The 20,762-nt window shown below is 42.7% G+C and overlaps 1 protein-coding gene across 5 annotated transcripts in view; it reads right to left on the bottom strand.

The window, feature by feature from the left end:
• LOC109897382 (alpha-1,6-mannosylglycoprotein 6-beta-N-acetylglucosaminyltransferase B) overlaps window positions 1-18,225 on the bottom strand; it is a 76,166-nt gene extending 57,941 nt beyond the window's left edge. The window contains exons 1-5 of one of the 5 annotated variants that reach the window (XM_031834615.1): window positions 18,020-18,223; window positions 17,673-17,769; window positions 17,474-17,552; window positions 17,211-17,338; window positions 15,446-15,558 (exon numbers count right to left, since the gene is read on the bottom strand). In XM_031834615.1, the coding sequence (XP_031690475.1) occupies window positions 15,446-15,558; window positions 17,211-17,278 (181 nt within the window). In that variant the 5' untranslated portion in view covers window positions 17,279-17,338; window positions 17,474-17,552; window positions 17,673-17,769; window positions 18,020-18,223. Of the gene's footprint in view, window positions 1-15,445; window positions 15,559-17,210; window positions 17,864-18,019 lie in introns of those variants that run through there. The other 4 variants (XM_031834614.1, XM_031834613.1, XM_031834617.1 and 1 more) reach the window with 4 other exon arrangements.
• Between the last annotated feature and the right edge of the window lie 2,537 nt (window positions 18,226-20,762).

Raw genomic sequence — 20,762 nt, 5'->3', positions numbered from 1 at the left:
CTTTTCTCATTTCGTCTGTCATAGTTGAAGTGTACCTATGATGAAAATTACAGGCCTCATCTTTTTAAGTGGGAGAACTTGCACAATTGGTGGCTGACTAAATACTTTTTTGCCCCACTGTAATAGGTGAATGACATTCCACACGCTTGCTAATAGTAAAGGAGGAGGAGAGACCTGATGCTATGCTGATGAGGTCAAATTATGACACTAACCTATAAATACCGGCTATACTGATGAGGTAATGTTATAGGCACTACTCTATAAATACTGGCTATACTGATGAGGTAATGTTATAGGCACTACCATATAAATACTGTCTATACTGATGAGGTAATGTTATAGGCACTACCCTATAAATGCCGGCTATACTGATGAGGTAATGTTATAGGCACTACCCTATAAATACCGGCTATACTGATGAGAATGTTACAGGCACTACCCTATAAATACCGGCTATACTGATGAGGTAATGTTATAGGCACTACCCTATAAATACCGGCTATACTGATGAGGTAATGTTACAGGCACTACCCTATAAATACTGGCTATACTGATGAGGTAATGTTACAGGCACTACCCTATAAATACCGGTTCTCCAGTCCTCGGGGCCTGATTGGTGTCACAGTTTTCCCCCATTCCTAGCAAACACACCTGATTTAAACTAATTGCATTTTTAACTGAAGATCATGATTAGATGATTATTGGAGTCAGGTGTGTTAGCTGGGGCAAAAGTGTGACACCAATCAGGCCCCGAGGACTGGAGTTGCCCTGGGCTATGCTGATGAGTGAGATAGTGATGTGAATTATATGCGCGAGCGGGCAGGCAGGCAGACAGCCAGGCAGGCGGGCAGGTGGGCAGGCGATAGAGATCTGTTGTGTGGTTAACTGATATATTGACAAAGAGAACTGCCAATTAAATCAGACATGTTGGAAGTACAAGCACCATTGCCTCTGATCCATACTGTCAACATATCAGCATCATCCAAAATGAGTTAATCTAACTAAACAATCAATCCCTGAGCTAAGTACAACACAGAACCTAGGGGACAATCCTCCTGCTTCCCCACTCCCACGGCCTATCCATTCTACAATATGAAGAATAAATTAAATCTAGCATCGGCTTCCTATTTCTCAACAAAGCATCCTTCACTCATGCTGCCAAACATACCCTCGTAAAACTGAATATCCTACTGATCCTTGACTTCGGCAATGTCATTTACAAGATAGCCTTCAACACTCTACTCAACAAATTGGATGCAGTCTATCACAGTGCCATCCTTTTTGTCACCAAAGCCCCATATACAACCCACCGCTGCGACCTGTACACTCTCGTTGGCTGGCCCTCGCCTCAAACTCGTCGCCAAACCCACTGGCTCCAGGTCATCTACAAGTCTTTGCTAGGTGAAGCCCCGCCTTATCTCAGCTCACTGGTCACCATAGCAGCACCCACCCGTTGCACGCGCTCCAGCAGGTATATTTCACTGGTCACCCCCAAAACCAATTCCTACTTTGGCCGCCTTTCCTTCCAGTTCTCTGCTGCCAATGACTGGAACGAACTGCAAAAATCACTGAAGCTGAAGACTCATATCTCCCTCACTAACTTTAAGCACCAGCTGTCAGAGCACCTCACAGAACACAGCACCTGTACATAACCCATCTGTAAATAGCCCATCAAATTACCTCATCCCCATACTGTAGTTATTTATTTATTTTGCTCCTTTGTACCCCAGTATCTCTACTTGTACATTCATCTTCTGCAAATCTAGCACTCCAGTGTTAAATTGCTATAATGTAATTACTTTGCTAGTATGGCCTATTTATTGCCTTACCTCCCTTATCTTTCCTCATTTGCACACACTTTATATAGACTTTTTCTACTGTATGTGTGTTTATTCCATGTGTAACTCTGTGTTGTTGTATGTGTCGAACTGCTGTGCTTTATCTTGGCCAGGTCGCAGTTGTAAATGAGAACTTGTTCTCAACTAGCCTACCTGGTTAACTAAAGGTGAAATAAAAACGTTAAAAAATTAAGCTTAATGCCTTTTCAAAGGCTGCGTCACAATACAGATTCACTCAAGATTGCATTTGAAATGCAATGCATTGCAGACAGATGTTGCATGAATATCTCAGCCAGGCCCTGTGGTATTTTCGGTGCACCTTGACAAAACAACATCCAGGAGTTTCTCTATTTTATTTATTTAACCTTTATTTAACTAGGCAAGTCACTAAGAACAAATTTGTATTTACGATGACGGCCTACTAAAAGGCAAAAGGCCTCCTGCGGGGACGGGGGCTGGGATTAGAAAAATTCAAAAACACCTTCATTTGACCTTCATTACTGAGGCAGAGAACACAGGGACAAACAGGAAGGGAACAAATTAGGCTGACGTTTTTGTTTTCCCCTTCTCTTGCGGCTCCAATTACCCATGACCCAGAGAGAGCAAGGGAACCAGAATGATGCTGTTAGCACTCACCTGGTCAATGAAAGAGCCCGTAGCTATTAGACCAGGGTCAACTCAGTTCTCCACCACACCACACTCACATGTTACAGCCATGCTCTCCCTTATGTTTACCTAATTACTCTGCTCCAACTCCACAATGGAGAATTTATTAACTAAAGAGCACACCCAAGTCAAACAGAATGTTGAATCAATATAACCAGCTCTGCAGTTAAAGAGAATAGTACAGCTTCTGGTTAACAAGCTGTTGAAAGAGGAGTGTTCCTTTTAGGTCATTGTACCAAAAGTCTAGATGCCAAAATAAATAATAGCCTTATCCTTACCTATGTCTGACAGTCTGAGTGGTTAAGAACACTGACACTGATCGACAACAGCCCCAAAATGCTGTGACTGTGGTGTGAATGAAATAGAGCTTAACCTTTATGTGGTCATTCATCAAGCGTATTAGGCTCTTAAAAATGCATTGTGTGCAGACTCACTTGCTTTCACTGTCAGACTTCATTTGTCACCGTCTAAGAGAAAGTCACCTTTGTCAGAAAAAAAATAAACAGTTTTAAATTAAACCACACAACAAAACAAACTCAGGAGTAAGTACTTAATCAGGGGAGAAACTGATTAGAATGGAATTGATCTTCCTGCACTGGAGATTCACGGTGTGTGTGTGTGGTGTGTGGTGTGTGTGGTGTGTGTGTGTACAAGTGTGCCCCTGTGACATGTGTGTAAATATACAGACACGCTTTTATCTAAAATGTTTTCCTTTCATCCTGTCATGGTTACATCTTCCATACCTGTCTAGAGTGAACAAATAAAACAGGCTAGATAGGCTTCTCTTCATTCACGAAGGCTGACAGCAGGGGCTGTTCATACAGTTGAATTCAGAAGTTCACATACACCTTAGCCAAATGCATTTAAACATTTTCACAATTCCTGACGTTTAATCCTAGTAAAAATTCCCTGTCTTAGGTCAGTTAGGATCACCACTTTATTTTAACAATGTGAAATGTCAGAATAATAGTGATTTATTTCAGCTTTTATTTATTTCATCACATTCCCAGTGGGTCAGAAGTTTACATACATTCAATTAGTATTTGGTAACATTGCCTTTAAATTGTTTAACTTGGGTCAAACGTTTAGGGTAGCCTTCCACAAGCTTCCCGCAATAAGTTGGGTGAATTTTGGCCCATTCCTCCTGACGGAGCTGATGTGACTGAGTCAGGTTTGTAGGCCTCCTTGCTCGCACACGCTTTTTCAGTTCTGCCCACACATTTTCTATAGGATTGAGGTCAGGGCTTTGTGATGGCCACTCCAATACCTTGACTTTGTTGTCCTTAAGCCATTTTGCCACAACTTTGAAAGTATGCTTGGGGTCATTGTCCATTTGGAAGACCCACTTGCGACCAAGCTTTAAACTTCCTGACTGATGTCTTGAGATGTTGCTTCAATATAGCCACATAATTTTACTACCTCATGATGCCATCTATTTTGTGAAGTGCACCAGCCCCTCCTGCAGCAAAGCACCCCCACAACATGATGCTGCCACCCGCGTGCTTCATGGTTAGGATGATATTCTTCATTTTGCAAGCCTCCCCCTTTTCCCTCCAAACATAACGATGGTCATTATGGCCAAACAGTTCTATTTTTGTTTCATCCGACCAGAGGACATTTCTCCATAAAGTATGATTTTTGTCCCCATGTGCAGTTGCAAACCGTAGTCTGGCTTTTTAATGGCGGTTTTGGAGCAGTGGCTTCTTCCTTGCTGAGTGGCCTTTCAGGTTATGTAAATATAGGACTCGTTTTAGTGTAGATATAGATACTTTGTACCGGTTTCCACCAGCATCTTCACAAGGTTCTTCGCTGTTCTTCTGGGATTGATTTGCACTTTTCGCACCAAAGTACGTTCATCTCTAGGAGACAGAACGCGTGTCTTTCCTGAGCGGTATGATGGCTGCGTTGTCCCACGGTGTTTATACTTGCATACTATTGTTTGTACAGATGAACGTGGTACCTTCAAGCATGTGGAATTTGCTCCCAAGGATGAACCAAAATTGTGGAGGTCTTGGCTGATTTCTTTTGATTGTCCCTTGATGTCAAGCAAAGAGGCACTGAGTTTGAAGGTAGGCCTTGAAATACATCCACAGGTGCACCTCCAATTGACTCAAATTATATCAATTAGCCTATCAGAAGCTTCTAAAGCCATGACATAATTGTCTGGACTTTTCCAAGCTGTTTAAAAGGCACAGTCAACTTAGTGTATGTAAACTTCTGACCCACTGGAATTGTGATACAGTGAATTATAAGTGAAATAATCTGTCTGTAAACAATTGTTGGAAAAATGACTTGTGTCACGCACAAAGTAGATGTCCTAACAGACTTGCCACAACTATAGTTTGTTAACAAGAAATTTGTGGAGTGGTTGAAAAACGAGTTATAATGACTCCAACCTAAATGTATGTAAACTTCAACTGTACATCCATTTAAATGAAATCCCCAGACTGGACCAGTTTGGCAAAATCATGACTCAACGGAGAGAGAGGGAGATCTGTAATGTACAGAAACACTTCAAAAGAACATCTCCCGTAATTTCCTGGTAATAACTGTTATAGAATGCTGAAATACAGCATATGCTCGCCCTACAGTAATGCTAGGGATTTCAATAATTCAACAATAGCAAAAAAATATGTAGAAGTCATTCATAATTTTCAACATCAAGAGCAATTCTATTGATGCATTTGTTCAACAGGGGAGCATGAGGCTTACAGAGACGGTCTCTCAACCTGAGTCGAGGCTATAAAGTAGGTGCCACGTTCCAGGGAGGCTCTCCCTGCCGCATTGAGGCTAAACACTGCCCCTGGGCTATGAGTCTAGGTGGAACTGGAACGTAGCTTCACAATAACGATGTTTCTCACACGTCTCACCCATAAATCGTCATTATGGAAACTAACACCCATCCCACGCAGTACATTTGAAAAATTATTTGATATATGTTCGCAATCTATTGTTCATCAGCTACCTCTATGTATTGCTCCAGCGACTAGCCTCCCCTGGAGGTGAACGGGCTAATGTGTTTTCACCAAGTCCTGCGCTGTTAGTGGTTTCAGCAGCCGGTTTGCCGATAGTATCTGTGTGCTAATGTGGGCCGTTGCCATGTCATTCCTCATCTACTGGTTAATAAAGGGCCCATTTAACAAGAACTAATCTCCTTTAACAACTCTATTTTGTAAGTGCCACAACACAATCGATTTTATGAACAAATTCAAATTAGATCGCCATACCGTAGCAAGCTGAGAGCGGAGCACTGGTCGGCTTGTCTCATTTCACAGTCACTGTGCCTCCACCACTGGTTTGAAATAGCTCGTCCCAAATGGGACTGGTCACATAGATGGGCAGCAAACAGACTTTCACTCAATTTTTTTATGGCTCGCTGTACTATGGGAAAAATAATTTGCTTACATTCACCACTTTCTTCATAACACTGTGTTGTGTTTCCTGCCAGCTAGGATGAGAAACATCTGTTCATAGGAAGAATTAATTCGATCAGTGTAGTACTTTTCCGAGCAGTTTTGCATGAACAGTTACTAATTGTCTGCTCTCTCATTGACTTTTAGTAGGGACACATATTAACGTTATAGGTCCTGAGAGTCTGGCGTCTGAACTACAACGGTTTCCTGCAGCCCGTCATCAGAGCCTCTGAGGTGAGGACAGATAATAAGTTCAGGAACCAGAAGGGCTCCCAGTGGGTTAATAAGGCATGTATGAGTCAATGGTGTGAAGTGAATATTGCCCTGGTTGGCAATATAATGCCATAGTACTAATCAAATTCCAAATTGGTTTATTGATCACTCCAGCTAAGATTCATTTAGCTGAGAGCTCTTACTGCCTGGACACTGTTAGTTCTGAATCTGAGCCGCATGTAATTTAGATTGAAATACAAGTGTTCAGATAGATGAAAGCCTTGCCGAAGGGCACTCTCACATAGGTTATTATTTTGCGTTTCATCCAGACCTTTTCAGAAAAGAACATGTCCCTCTCTGCAAAGCACTGTAAGAGCCTGTGTACTTCTTCTTTCTGAAAATAATATAAACCTTTTACTGCAGTGGGCTAAATCAGGGTCACGCAGAGTGTTTCTTGGTAGTCTTAAAACAAATCTACTTTGAAACAAAAAGTATACACCTCACACAGATGGGCTTAAAAAAAGAAGACACCTGTATGTACCATGTCAGATATAGAGTTGAAATGTATAACATTGTCACGCCCTGACCTTAGAGAGACGTTTTATTTCTCTATTTGGTTAGGTCAGGGTGTGATGTGGGGTGGGCATTCTTTCTTTATTTTTATGTTTTGGCCGGGTATGGTTCTCAATCAGTGACAGCTGTCTATCGTTGTCTCTGATTGGGAATCATACTTAGGTAGCCCTTCTTACCCTCCTTTCAGTGTGGGTGGTTGACTTTTGTTAGTGGCACTATAGCCCTGTAAGCTTCACGGTTGTTCATTTTGTTTCTTGTTGGCGTCATTCTAATAAAAAGAAAAGGTACGCTCACCACGCTGCACTTTGGTCCACGTCCAACGACGGCCGTGACAAACATTTTGAGTTTGCATCCCAATATTACACTTGATATCACAGAAGACTGAAATAGAGCAACAGTTTTGGTTTATTAATTATAGAACTAATATTAATAACATTCCACTTATGAAGCCACTAGAGGGCGATTTGATCATTTGACTGCAGGAAACTACAAGAGCACGAGACATGCTATGCGTCATTGCGAGCTAACATAATCGTGAGCAGTCATCCTCCTAGTTTTTGGGTAGTAATACACATCAAAATGTTTGTGGCGTGGATCATGAAATCTAGTCAATTTAAACAAATCTATCAACGGACAATTGGCAAAAGATAGAAAACACAACAGTAAAGCATCATCCATGCCCTGTGTGTGCATACAGTACACTGTAATCCAGTAAGGCTTCAGACACACAAACATGATACAGTTTAATGCTTGTGTTTGCCATGCCATGCTTTGCCTAATGTCAACCTCTGTGTTGCCTTTGCTACTGTGGCTGTCTGTGGGCATCCTTTCCTCAGCCTCCTGTGGTGGGTGTGGACTTGGGCTGACACTCCAGCAGCATCACAGAGGGAAGGCTCTGTATTGTGTCTCGTCACACTGCGCTAATCCTGCAGACACACTCGCTCCAACATCCGGATGATGTATTTATTAGCCTTGTGAAAATCACTCATTTGTTATTTAAACCGCGGGTATTTGTTTGGACTGATTAAGTAAATTCATGACTTAATCGTGAGACGAAATCAATACCTGCCAAGTATGTGTACTAGATGGCTAAGTGTGTGCGCGTGTGTGTGTGTGTATACATGTCTGGTGTCTGTCCGGTGTGTCTCTGTCTGGTGTGTGTGTGTCTGGTGTGTGTCTGTCTGGTGTGTGTGTCTGTCTGGTGTGTGTGTGTCTGTCTGTCTGTCTGGTGTGTGTCTGTCTGTCTGGTGTGTGTGTGTGTCTGTCTGTCTGGTGTGTGTGTCTGTCTGGTGTGTGTCTGTCTGTCTGGTGTGTGTCTGTCTGTCTGGTGTGTGTGTGTGTGTCTGTCTGTCTGGTGTGTGTGTGTGTGTGTCTGTCTGGTGTGTGTCTGTCTGGTGTGTGTGTGTCTGTCTGGTGTGTGTGTCTGTCTGTCTGTCTGAGTCTGGTGTGTGTCTGTCTGGTGTGTGTGTGTCTGTCTGTCTGGTGTGTGTCTGTCTGTCTGTCTGTCTGGTGTGTCTGTCTGGTGTGTTTGTCTGTCTGGTGTGTGTGTGTCTGGTGTGAGTGTGTGTCTGGTGTGTGTGTGTGTGTCTGGTGTGTGTGTGTGTGTGTCTGGTGTGTGTGTGTGTGTCTGGTGTGTGTGTGTGTCTGGTGTGTGTGTGTGTCTGGTGTGTGTGTGTGTCTGGTGTGTGTGTGTGTCTGGTGTGTGTGTGTCTGGTGTGTGTGTGTCTGGTGTGTGTCTGTCTGGTGTGTGTCTGTCTGGTGTGTGTGTGTGTCTGTTTGGTGTGTGTGATGAGATCCAGGTGAGGGGGGAGTAGAGGGAAAAGGACTGCTGTTGAGGAGAGAGAGAGTAGGATGAGAAAAAGAAAGTGATAGTTTAGGGTTGGGCACTGCCAGGGACTTCATTATCACCATACTTAGGTCCCGACATGATATGTATTGTAAATCTCACGATTCTACAGTATATGTACTGTGTGAGAGCAAAATTACAAGATTGTTATAATACTGTTATTGCATCAAATGGTTGTTTTATGCAACAGAATAGAGTTCTTAGAACTCTATTGTGTCTGAACTGAAAGTGGGCCTCTGGGGCTTAGTGCTGACAGTAGATTTACGATGCCTTAGGTGATAAACAAGCCACATTCCACTCATGTGAGGGAGAATGCTCTGGTCTGACTGGAGAGAGAGAGAGATGGCTCCGGTATAGATAATGATGAGGTGAACCTTGTTTTGGGGGCAAGATCCTGGTTTCCACACAATGAGAACAGTCTTTACTGCAGATACTGTCTGCTGTGAATTATTCATTTATTTTATACGAATCCTAACCTTGTGACCCATTCCACACATCTTTTGTCGTGTAGACTATTATATGTCTGCTGCAGAGGAGGCTGGTGGGAGTAGCTTTAGGAGGACGGGCTCATTGTAATGGCTGGAATGGAACAAAGGGTACAGAGTCCAACGTTGTTTCCAGATGTTTTATGTTTGATACCATTCCAATAATTCCATCCTAGTCTTTACAATGAGCCTGTCCTCCTATAGCTCCTCCCACCAGCCTCCTCTGGTCTACTGCAGAGAGAGAGAGAGAGATCATGAGAAAATTAGTTTTGATCAGTCAGGGAAATAAAAGTGCTGAAGACTTGTTGGCTCACTATTTTAAAAGAAGATGGAGAACAAGGTATAAGATGAAAAATACAGGTTTTAGCACAGGTACAGCCGACTAATGCTACCTAAAGTAGCAAAAAAGTGACTATTATCAATAAAATCTATAACATGCAGACAGACACACATACCTGACCCTGTATTGAATGGTTGGTGGTTTCCGCATAAAACATTACATTTATGCATATCCCTATTGACAATTAGCCTTCAGTTTTTCAAAGGGTTGTGTACAACTGAGAAATGTTGGTACATAAAACTCGAGAGTACTGTGTGTGTGTGTGTGTGTGTGTGTGTGTGTGTGTGTGTGTGCGGTTTTCCTGGTTGAGGACCCTTGGGGTGTCAGTCCCTCCCCCCTCTCACCTGCTAGATTGGTAGATTCACACTCCCCCTAGCCCTTCTGCTCTCTCTCCTCATACGAATATTCATTAACAGGAGGACTGATTGAGAATGAGTTGCTCTAGTGTACCCGGCAGCCATGGGGGAGCTGACAGAACCAGAACCTATTAGAGCCGACAACCTCTGTCACTTATCCTCTCTCTCCTCATTGCACCTGACAGCCCAGAAAGAGGAAACTATCTGCACTAATGTATCTGTCTATGCTTCTCCACGGCTTCAATTAAAAACCTGCCTCTTCCTCCTATTAACCCTCCCTCCCTCTACAGACAATATACACAGACACAAACAAACCCGAAACACATTTTAGGAGAACCACAAGCAAGTTGGAGGCCAGTCTTCTTCATTGGTATGAATGGCAGACATAAGGTGGAACCACCGTAGATGGGGAGCTTTTATGTAGATACTAACAATGTTTACATTCAGCATTCAGTTCACTTATGACCTCCCACCTCCATTCTTATGTTCTGATTGAACGTGTGGCCCAGTATTTTCAGGGTAAATAAGAAATCGGACCCCACCAATAACACAGAGGGGAACCGCTGAGTCAGTTCTCTCACACACACACTCCTTCAAACAATACATACTGACTACTATGTTCAGCATTAGGCGGCAGGGTAGCCTAGTGGTTAGAGCGTTGGGCTAATAACTGGAAGGTTGCAAGTTCAAATCCCCGAGCTGACAAGGTACCAATCTGTCGTTCTGCCCCTGAACAGGCAGTTAACCCACTGTTCCTAGGCCGTCATTGAAAATAAGAATTTGTTCTTAACTGACTTGCCTAGTTAAATAAATGTAAAATAAATCCAAATAAATTCATGTTTGCCATTCAGAGGGTGAATGGGCAAAACAAAAGATTTAAGTGCCTTTGAACGGGATATGGTAGTAGGTGCCAAGCACACTGGTTTGAGTGGGCCAAGAACTGCAACGCTGCTGGGTTTTCACACTTTTCCCTGTGTGTAGCAACAATGGTCCACCACCCAAAGGACATCCAGCCAACTTGACACAACTGTGGGAAGCATTGGAGTCAACATTGGCCAGCATCCCTGTGAAATGATTTCAACACCTTGTAGAGTCCATGCCCTAACAAAGTGAAGCTGTTCAGAGGGCAAAAGGGATGCAACTCAATATTAGGAAGGTTTTCCTAATATTTTGTACACTTGAACACTCCAGAGAACTAATCATAACATTTAAATTTGACATTTTAGTCATTTAGCAGGTGCTCTTATGCAGATTGACTTCCAGTTATTTATATAACTTCAAAAAAGTTTGCACTATAATTTTACATATTAGTTTCTCTTCTAGAAATAATGTTTGTGAGAACGCAAGGACAATCCCTTAATGACTGATGAAGGTTTGATCAATCAACACAGAATTAAGATGAGAAATTCATTCTCTCTCTCTCTCTCTCTCTCTCTCTCTCTCTCTCTCTCTCTCTCTCTCTCTCTCTCTCTCTCTCTCTCTCTCTCTCTCTCTCTCTCTCTCTCTCTCTCTCTCTCTCTCTCTCTCTCTCTCTCTCTCTCTCTCTCTCTCTCTCTCTCTCTCTCTCTCTCTCTCTCTCTCTCTCTCTCTCTCTCTCTCTCTCTCTCTCTCTCTCTCTCTCTCTCTCTCTCTCTCTCTCTCTCTCTCTCTCTCTCTCTCTCTCTCTCTCTCTCTCTCTCTCTCTCTCTCTCTCTCTCTCTCTCTCTCTCTCTCTCTCTCTCTCTCTCTCTCTCTCTCTCTCTCTCTCTCTCTCTCTCTCTCTCTCTCTCTCTCTCTCTCTCTCTCTCTCTCTCTCTCTCTCTCTCTCTCTCTCTCTCTCTCTCACCCTGGTGGATGCCATCAGATCTGCTAAGTATCAAAAACATTTGTACAGCCTCCCTACCCGTAGAAACATGGTGTTTTCCTTCAGCAAAATGTCACTGCCTATCGTGGAAAATAGAGTGAGAACGATATGTACAACATGGCTGTCGTGAACTTATCAAAATCCAACAGAAAAGCATCTGTCTCTTTGTCTGGCCACCCTGATGGAAGCTCATGTCTTCTTAGTCACAGCAGCTCACCTCAGTACAGCCTGCTGGACCTCCTGCAGTGGCTCTCTGTCCGAGGGGACTACACATGCATGCTGTAACAAAGGCCAATTCTTCCCTATTTTTCAAAACCACTTCTGAGAAGACCGCCCTCTGTTTCAAGCGTGCCATTTTTCTTTCACCAAGGCAATCTATGTTTTTTTTAGAGACCTGTACAGTAAAAAGCCATGTCTTCACTTTGAGAATTCAGTTAATTGCTCTATTTTAGGTAGTGACGACTGCTGAGCGACACAATACATGGTCTATCGTTGTCATGAAGGCGTCACTGAACACAGCTGCAGTAAAAGTCTTAAAACGAGGATAGATTTAACTGCATTATTAGCATTTCAATGAACATGTGAACACATTGTGACAAGATAGCCGTGACATTGAATTGAGGACAAATTAGATGTCATTTTCACTCGTGTACATCTTGCAAAATAGTTCATCAGCTCTCTCGGTTTCATCCTCACCTTAGTGGCTCCTGCCCAACCACTATGTTTTCTGACGCAATACGTGACCTACTATGGGTTACAAGATGTAGGGGAAAACAACATATGGGGTGAGAGTTCATGAGTTATTACCCCTCACTTGGCCTCCGGGCCTAATACGCGTGTGAGCCAGTCTACTTCCCTGGCCCCATATTAGCGCCAGACTCCTCCTGTTAATTAGATGTGTACCAACATCCATCAGTGGCATTTTGCTGAGAGAATACCTTAGGCCTAGTACACAAACACACTGTTACAGTGACTGAGTGAATAGACACACAGAAGCTTCATAATGGGTGGTTCCTTAAAGGATGCTACAGTACTGTAACCTAGCTCTGATTGAGTGTGTATTGCTAGTCTGATAGAATAGCTACTCAGATTGAGTCTGTAGAACAGCACAATGGAACTTCTGCCTCTCATCTCTCAGCCGTACAGGGGGGACAGAGAAAATATGTTTACATCCAAACTACTGTATATCAACCATTTAAACAGCATCAGCCTGCCAAGGGCAAATCTTGGAGCTCATTAACTTTACCCTTTCTCCATCTACCCAACAGCCAGGCAGGGCCACATTAATAGCCCCTATTGAAAAAGGGGTCTCCGTGAGGGAGGGCTTCAAAGACATTATTAGAAGCCCCTGGAACACCTCTGCAGCCTTTAAGATAGAGAGGATCAAACGTTTCCCAATTTCGTGCCTTCGTCCTTTCCAGGAAATAGTCCCCCACCACATCATTAGTTTCACATTCTATGAAAGACCACCTGCATAATGCAGGTTAGCATTTATTGGGATGACTCATGTGCTGGAGGCAGCTCTGCTCAGTGGTCACTAGCTGGCCCAGCCACAAAGTCATACAACCCCAACCTTAACCACACTGATAACCCTAATGCCTAACACTAACCTAAATTTTGTTTTCATTCATTTTTACAATATAGCTCATTTTGACTTTGCAGCTGGCACATCTAGTGGATATCACTCAGTTCTGCGTCACGGACAAGACTCATCCCCCAAAAATGTTAACCTGCACCAATAATGGGGTAAACGTTTGTACAGACATTATTTCAGTGGTCTACTGGGTGTAGCCAGGTAAAGCAACGGGACAGAAGAAGTAAATAGTACAATATTGTACTATCAATAAGAATTGAGCAACAGCAGTCACTGAGAATAGGCTACAATATATTGAGTGGTATTGATGTTGACTCAGACAGGTCTGAATTGAGACATATCAATAAGTGGAGGTAACTGAAATGCAAATTCAAACTGTCAGTATGAATCTTTTCTATTTCATTGTGTATATCCCCAGTGTGGTCACTAATCCAACCAGGGAGAATCCTACAACAGAGCCTGTATGCCTGCTAATTCTCTCCCTGTACACACAACAAGCCCATAAAGCCCTAGACAAACAGATCATCCAATGTAAATAGCATCAAAGCTTGCATAGTTGGATACTATACAGACAGGATCTGGGAAGGATCTACAAACGATTCATTGATTTGTAGTCCTCCCACTAGCCTACAGCATCATCATTTATTGTATAGTAGTATACTGTATCTACTCAAATTTAATTTAGACTTCTCTGAAAGAACATTATGGACAACATGTTATGATAGGCTCAGGCTGCCTCTAATGACTGTATTGTCTATAATGAACAGAAAACAGTAGACTGTCCTAACACAGTTTTGTTGAGGCTTTATCTTGTGGTTGCATTGCAAGTGTGTTCCATTATAAAAACAAACTGCTGAGGGAGAGTGATGCCTTTCATCAAGCAACCCTCTTTTCCCTACGTTAGAAACCAGTCTGTTGGGTTTCCTCATTTCTATACTTCCTCTCCTGTCCATCTACATCTAAACTCCTCCTCTATCAACTATGGGTCCGTTCATGAGCTCTACTAAAAGGCTTATTACAGTCACAGTTAATCTGGGATATATTTCTATGCTCAGTTGGTCTAATACGTAAAAATATCCCCCATTTACTTGGCCCCTAGCCTTTTTCCTCACTCTTGCAAAACAAATTGTGTGTGCGCGCGGGTGCACTAAAAGATCCTCATCACTAAAGCAGATCGCATAGTCAACAGGCTCTCTGTGTCACCCCTGGGGCCAAAAGTAGCTGACTTGGTGTCTACTATCCTGGTGCTGCTCCAATGAACACTGACCTCCATCCTTCCCATTCAATACACACACAGACACACACAGAAGCTCAGAGTTTACTTAGCAAGGCTTTCCCTGGTTGGGTAGCAGGCAGTGTTTAATGAGCTGAGGGCCAAATGCCTTCCCCAGAATGCAGCCTGTGAGTGGTTAATTTATCAGGCTGCGTTCCAGCCTTCCTCTGCCTGCCTGCGTGCCCACGTCCCTCTCCCTCTCTCTCTCTCTCTCTCTGCTGGGTTTGGCGTGCAGCACGGCAGATTACATTATATGAAGATTATCCATCACTTATGGATTTTATCCAGTTTGGAGGACAGAGAGGGATTCTGCTTTAGATCAGGCTTTCACACAGACAAATAAGCTGTCACTAGAGATTCCTACTGTACTGTGTATTATCACTGCATTGCAGCAGCATTTTAGTCTACAAGCATGCTGAACAAACCATAAAGCAAATCATCTGTAAAACAACAAGGCACAGGAATAATTCTGAGTTCTCTTAACTTTCTATTGTTCTGTTGGGTGGTTGTGTCACCTGATAATGCCCACATTGACACTGTCTCATCCTCATAGGGCAGAGTGTCAGGCTGTAATAAAGCTAAGAGGCAACTGCACCCAAGCGAACATTGACTCTTCTAAATGATCTGTGCACTGTGATATAAATGCAGGGGCACATAGAACAAACACAGATAACGTGCTCCGAAAATTAAGAGCCTGCTTTCCCAGAGCACGGAACACTGACTAGGGTGAATACTAAAGACCTGGAGGGGGTGACATCTTAGCAAGACTACAGGGAGGTGAGGGGAGGGTAACAAGACCCACATCACCATCTCCCCAGCCCCTCTAACCCCCACCTGGTGAGCAGCAGACTGATGAGGTCTGTCAGCCGGCTGCCTGAAATCAAGGGCTTCTGCTGCACTCGGCATGTTCATCCGTGTTTATTGTGTACAGAGAACGTATGTAGTCAGAGGCTGCCAGGCTTTACCGAGAGAGAGACGCTGTAATGTCTGTTTTCTGGAGCTTACCTTCGGCCCGCATGGTGAAGGGAGTGTCTCCGGGTCGCTTGGCCGAGAACTGTCCCCCCAGGGAGGTCATTAGGAAGCACAGGCTGAAGAAGCCGATCCCCGCCACAAAGATCCTGCAGGGACAGGGACCAGGGCAACCAGGAGACAGAGAGCAAGACTCAGGGTTAGAACTCAGGGGGAACAATAAGAGAAAAATGAGGGAGTTAAGGCAGGGGAGAAGAGAAGAGGGTGAACTGTCAGAATGAAAGCAAAAGAGCTGTACAGTACAAAAGGAATGGGGCACAAGAAGATGATGCGAAATAACAAAGAAACTTAAAGATGACAAGTTTGAATTCGATGGCCATTGGTCTAATGAGTTGCAATTCTTTTCATGGGGGTCGTCAGGTGCACCTCGTAGAGCTCAGCAAACAGGAGCTGACGGCATCATGAAAACAAATTATTTTACTTCGTTTTTTTAAGTCCACTTCGGTTTCACTAAGTGTTTTGATCCCATCACTGCATTTCTTGCCATTTAACAGAGTGCAGAGAATCCAATTGTCCAGACTAGAGATGGATTAATTATCAATCATCATACTTAACTAATCTACCTACGTCAATGCTGGGGATCTGGTTGTGGACAAAGGATAATGGCATATTACATACAGTACATGGGTCTTGTGTACTACATTATGCGCGTAAAGTCAACTGAAAAAGTATAACATTAAGGATTACAGTTGCATATGTGTGACTGCAACCACAATCCCTATAGACATTTTCAAATGTTCAGAATGGTGGGTTGAAAGGAATGCTCATAACAGATGCCTTTCAAACTGTAGATGACATCCTTGCGTGAGAAATGTGTTCCACTGAGAAATGCTCGTGCAAATATTGAAATATTTGAAACCATTCCGGTCCATTCCTCCAGAGGAGAGCTGCTGGATGGAGAGCTAGATTTACATATCACACACCACAACTCACATCACTTGCTGCTCATTTAACACGGGTTATGATATTGCTTTCTTTCTTCTCATCCTAAGGGTAGCCCTTTATAAGATAGCTTCATTTAATTCAGAGGAACTATTATACTCTTACTGCCTAAGAGCGATGTCACACTTCATCACTGTCCAATATTTGGGCTAATGGTGAAGAGCTGAGTTTTGTGCTCATGAAAGCTAAAACCAGTGTGTTCAGAAATACACATAACTAGTTGATATCACCTACTGTCAGCTGATCTGTACCTTTGTGTGCTTGCATGTCAATAAACACATTCTACACACATGAATTCATTCACAGTAGACACAAGCCTAACTGCCTTTACAGTACTGGCAGAGTTCAGGTTTACCATAGTGATCAGAGTATGCACAAGAGCTCTGAAACAATGCACAGATCTATATTGACTCAAGTGCATAGGCCTACTGTATAGGTACATGCATGTCATTCTGTGTACAGGGGAAAATACAGGCAAACTACTGTAGAAATATGTAGTTCATATTCAGTCTTGTTGTGCACTTTCTGCGATGCACCTTGACCTGTTATGCCATTAGCCTACTAACATGTTTCTGACATGACAGATCCATTTTCACACCTCTATGACATCACAGGTGTGTACTCCTGTCAAGGCAACCTGACCACTGTGAGTTTGTTATTGTCTACTCCTAACGTTCCCATTTTCATAAGGGTAACACATTTTTTTCCCCAACTCAATTTCAGACTTAGGCTACACACAGAGAGAACACTGCCTGTACATCGAGACCACTAGAACAGTAGCCTACATGTAAATGCTTACCTGAATGGTTTGAACGTCAAAAGACATCTTCTCACCATAGTTGAATAGTCTGTGTTCACAGCACTCATTTTCCGGAGAAGGAGAAAACGCAAAGAGCCCCCAACATTGTGTATATTTCACAAAGTGTCCTAAGCGCAAACATAAATATAGTCATTGTGAATTAATAGAGCTTTAAAATTATCGATACATCGACTTCGGAATCGGATAACCAATACTGCACGTGCTTGGTTTAGTAAAGTTCGGACGGAATACACTCCGCTTACCCAGCTGCATACAATAGTTTGCTTCCGCTGAGTTTAAATTAGTCCGTAAATTAACCCTGACTCCAGAGTCCTAGTCGTTCTGTTGGAAAAACACAAGTAATATTGTTCACTCCTCTCCTTGTTAACATGGTAAACGTGAATGTGTTTCAAGTTGGGAAAAGGGTAGCAGAGTTATCGAGCGTAAAAGTCCATTGCTCACCAGTGAGCACACAATGTGTGCTTGACTCCATTCGCTTTCTGGCGGTGTATTTTCAGATTGTGCAAGTAGCCTAGAACTGTCTTCAGTGCAGCGCCATCTAACGAGTGATACATACAATCAAAAGTTGCAGTATTGCAGGACAAATGACTCCTGTTTTCATAAAAATGTCCCAGTCAGCCCTGCACAGAAGCCTAAATCAAAATAGCAGTGAATTAGTCTCTAGAATAGAAAGCCAACATCATAGATAGCCTAGTTCCTACAGTTTTCATTTAAAAGCACACAGGCTATTCAATAAAAAAATACATGTTTAGTTTTTGGACAGTATAATTTACTTTAAACTTACATACCAGATTTTTTCACATCCGTTGACGCTTTGGCCTACTTTTTTACTTTTAGCACCATGGCCAGTTCCCTTTGACGTCAGCAGCTGAGCAGACCCTGTCTTTCAAAGATAATTCGTAAAAATCCAAATAACTTCACAGATCTTCATTGTAATTAACGCGGCTGACAGTGAGAGGACATTTCTTTTTTTGGTGAGTTTATCAACAGCAGCACTCAATGGTCTGAATGGGAGGACACTCAAACCAAGTGTCTTATGACAGCTGCAGTGTGACTGGTAGGACTAGGACCTGACGAGTTTGCATCAGTGAAGAGTTTGCACCTGTTAGACTAGCCTGAATCCAATTGCTAAGAATCTATTCTACTATTCTAATAGATTTGCTAGGTAACTATGGGCAGAAGTTACTCACAAAGTTGAATGATCTCACCTTTCCACAATGTATCCTCTATCCTCCCTCTGGCTTTTTGTAACCTAGGGAAAATGTTTTATATATAATATGATAACTAATGATATGAGACCTGAAAACTGGAGGAGAGATAGATTAAATCGATTGTCACAATCCCTAGATTTCATTCAGACACCCATGAAAATCAACATGTCTGTGACCAGCCTGACCACTTGTGCTCCTGCACCTGCAGGACTAGTCAGAGAAGAGAGGGAGAGGAGTATGTCATTGGGTTAAGGCAATAAATCACAGAGAAGAGACAGAAAGACAGAGAGGAGGCGGCCATTCTTGAGGTCACCCAGGGCCATCCCTACTATGACAGAGAGCAATCTACATCCCTGCTGCTATGGCAACCATTTTCATGCAGCCCTATGAGCCCCGAATCAGACTGACACGACTGGCAGGCCTGGTACGGTCATGGTGTGGAGAATGGCATTATACCCAAGCTCTGGCTTCAAAGGCATTGACAGTCAGCTCACATACATTTAAGATGACAAGTTCAACCCTTCACATTATTTTGTAGAAACAAGGAGGAAGCGCTGCTAAGGTACACAATAGTAGGTTTGGGTAGACAGAAGCTGCTAAGGTACACAATAGTAGGTTTGGGTAGACAGAAGCTGCTAAGGTACACAATAGTAGGTTTGGGTAGACAGAAGCTGCTATGGTACACAATAGTAGGTTTTGGTAGACAGAAGGATAACATTCATTTTCTCAACCTTGACATCAGTAAAAATGACAACGTTTGTTTGCACACATCAATCTTAAGGAAGCCTACCGATGGAAATAGCATTCTGAGGGGAAACAGCTACCACCCCAAAAGGCTAAAAGAGAACATTCCATATGGCCAATTCCAAAGAGTCCGCAGAATCAGGAAAAAGACTACAGCTAAATTGGAGAATTGCTTCTTGAACCAGGGCTACAGCGCTCAGGTCCTGAAAGATCCAGGTTTAATGGCCGGACAACTTGATAGAGAGAACTTGTTGCAAAGGGGAGTGCCTCGTGATACATCAGAGAGAGTGTATTTTGGTACAAAATATAGCACTGAAGCAGAGAACATTAAAAGAAACATAAAAAATAATTGGGGAATCATCCAAAGTGATACGCTACTATGCGAAGTCTTCCCAGAGCCATAAGCTTTAAGAGATGTCCTACACTAAATGACAAATTAGTCTTCCTGGTAACTCTCAAAAGACTTGTCTAGACCACAAACCCGGCAGCTCTTTTAAATGCAAACAGTGCAAACATTGCAGAAATAATGCACAGAAACATAATTTTGATGACACAGCTAAAACAGAGAATCAAGTCAAGCATTTCATTAACTGCAATACTACTCGTGTCATCTACAGATTTGAATGTCCATTACAAGGTATTCTACATTGGATGAACAAAGAGACGCCTTCAAAACCACCTAGCGGAACACAAGTGCACCATACGGGTAGGCAATGAAGACTACCCCATGGCAAGGCACTACAAGTCCTTACACCATGGCAACCCTGCCTCCTTACAAGCTACGGGTATTGATCCTGTTCCGGCCTCAATTAGAAAATGGGACCTCTCTTAAACAGCTAAACCAAAGCTAAAGTCTTTGGATTTACAACTACAGGCCACTGAGTACCCTGGTTTAAATGACGATATGGATTTACAAACTACAGGCCACTAAATACCCTGGTTTAAATGAAGATATGGATTTACAAACTACAGGCCACTAAGTACCCTGGTTTAAATGAAGATATGGATTTACAAACTACAGGCCACTAAGTACACTGGTTTAAATGAAGATATGGATTTCTCACCTTTCCTGTAGGGTCGTAGGAGGTCCCTTTGCTGTCATCTAGTGGACATATTGATCTATTTCCCTCGGCTATGTTTAGACTGCGGTGGTTCCTGTCTGCTGTGATCTGGTGTACTATAAAATAAATGTCTCTCCTATTCTTATCACTTTGCCCAGTCATATTCAAGGTTAGAACTACTTTTCTAGAGGTTCTGATGCTTCTAGCTTTTGATTACATATCTACAGTATATCATTTTGATAACATATCTACAGTACTTCACTTTTTAATGTGTATAGTATTGCTTACTAGGTGTTGTCCCATGAATTCTGTAACCACTCCCTCTTCAAATCAGGGTTTATTGGAAAAGCTGTTCAAAAGAGGATATTGCATTATCATATTTTTGTACTCCCTGACGAAGGCCATGCAGCCAAAACATGTCAGAGTTTTTCATCTTTGTTTTCATTAAACATGCCATACAAATAAAGGCATTTTAATTCATTTCATGAGCAGTGCCTTGGTCCTCCTTTCTTTTT

This window comes from Oncorhynchus kisutch, linkage group LG10 (assembly GCF_002021735.2).
Source record: "Oncorhynchus kisutch isolate 150728-3 linkage group LG10, Okis_V2, whole genome shotgun sequence".
Taxonomy (NCBI): domain Eukaryota; kingdom Metazoa; phylum Chordata; class Actinopteri; order Salmoniformes; family Salmonidae; genus Oncorhynchus; species Oncorhynchus kisutch.
The sequence above is the reverse complement of the archived record's forward strand: the minus strand, read 5'-3'. Positions and strand labels throughout refer to the sequence as shown.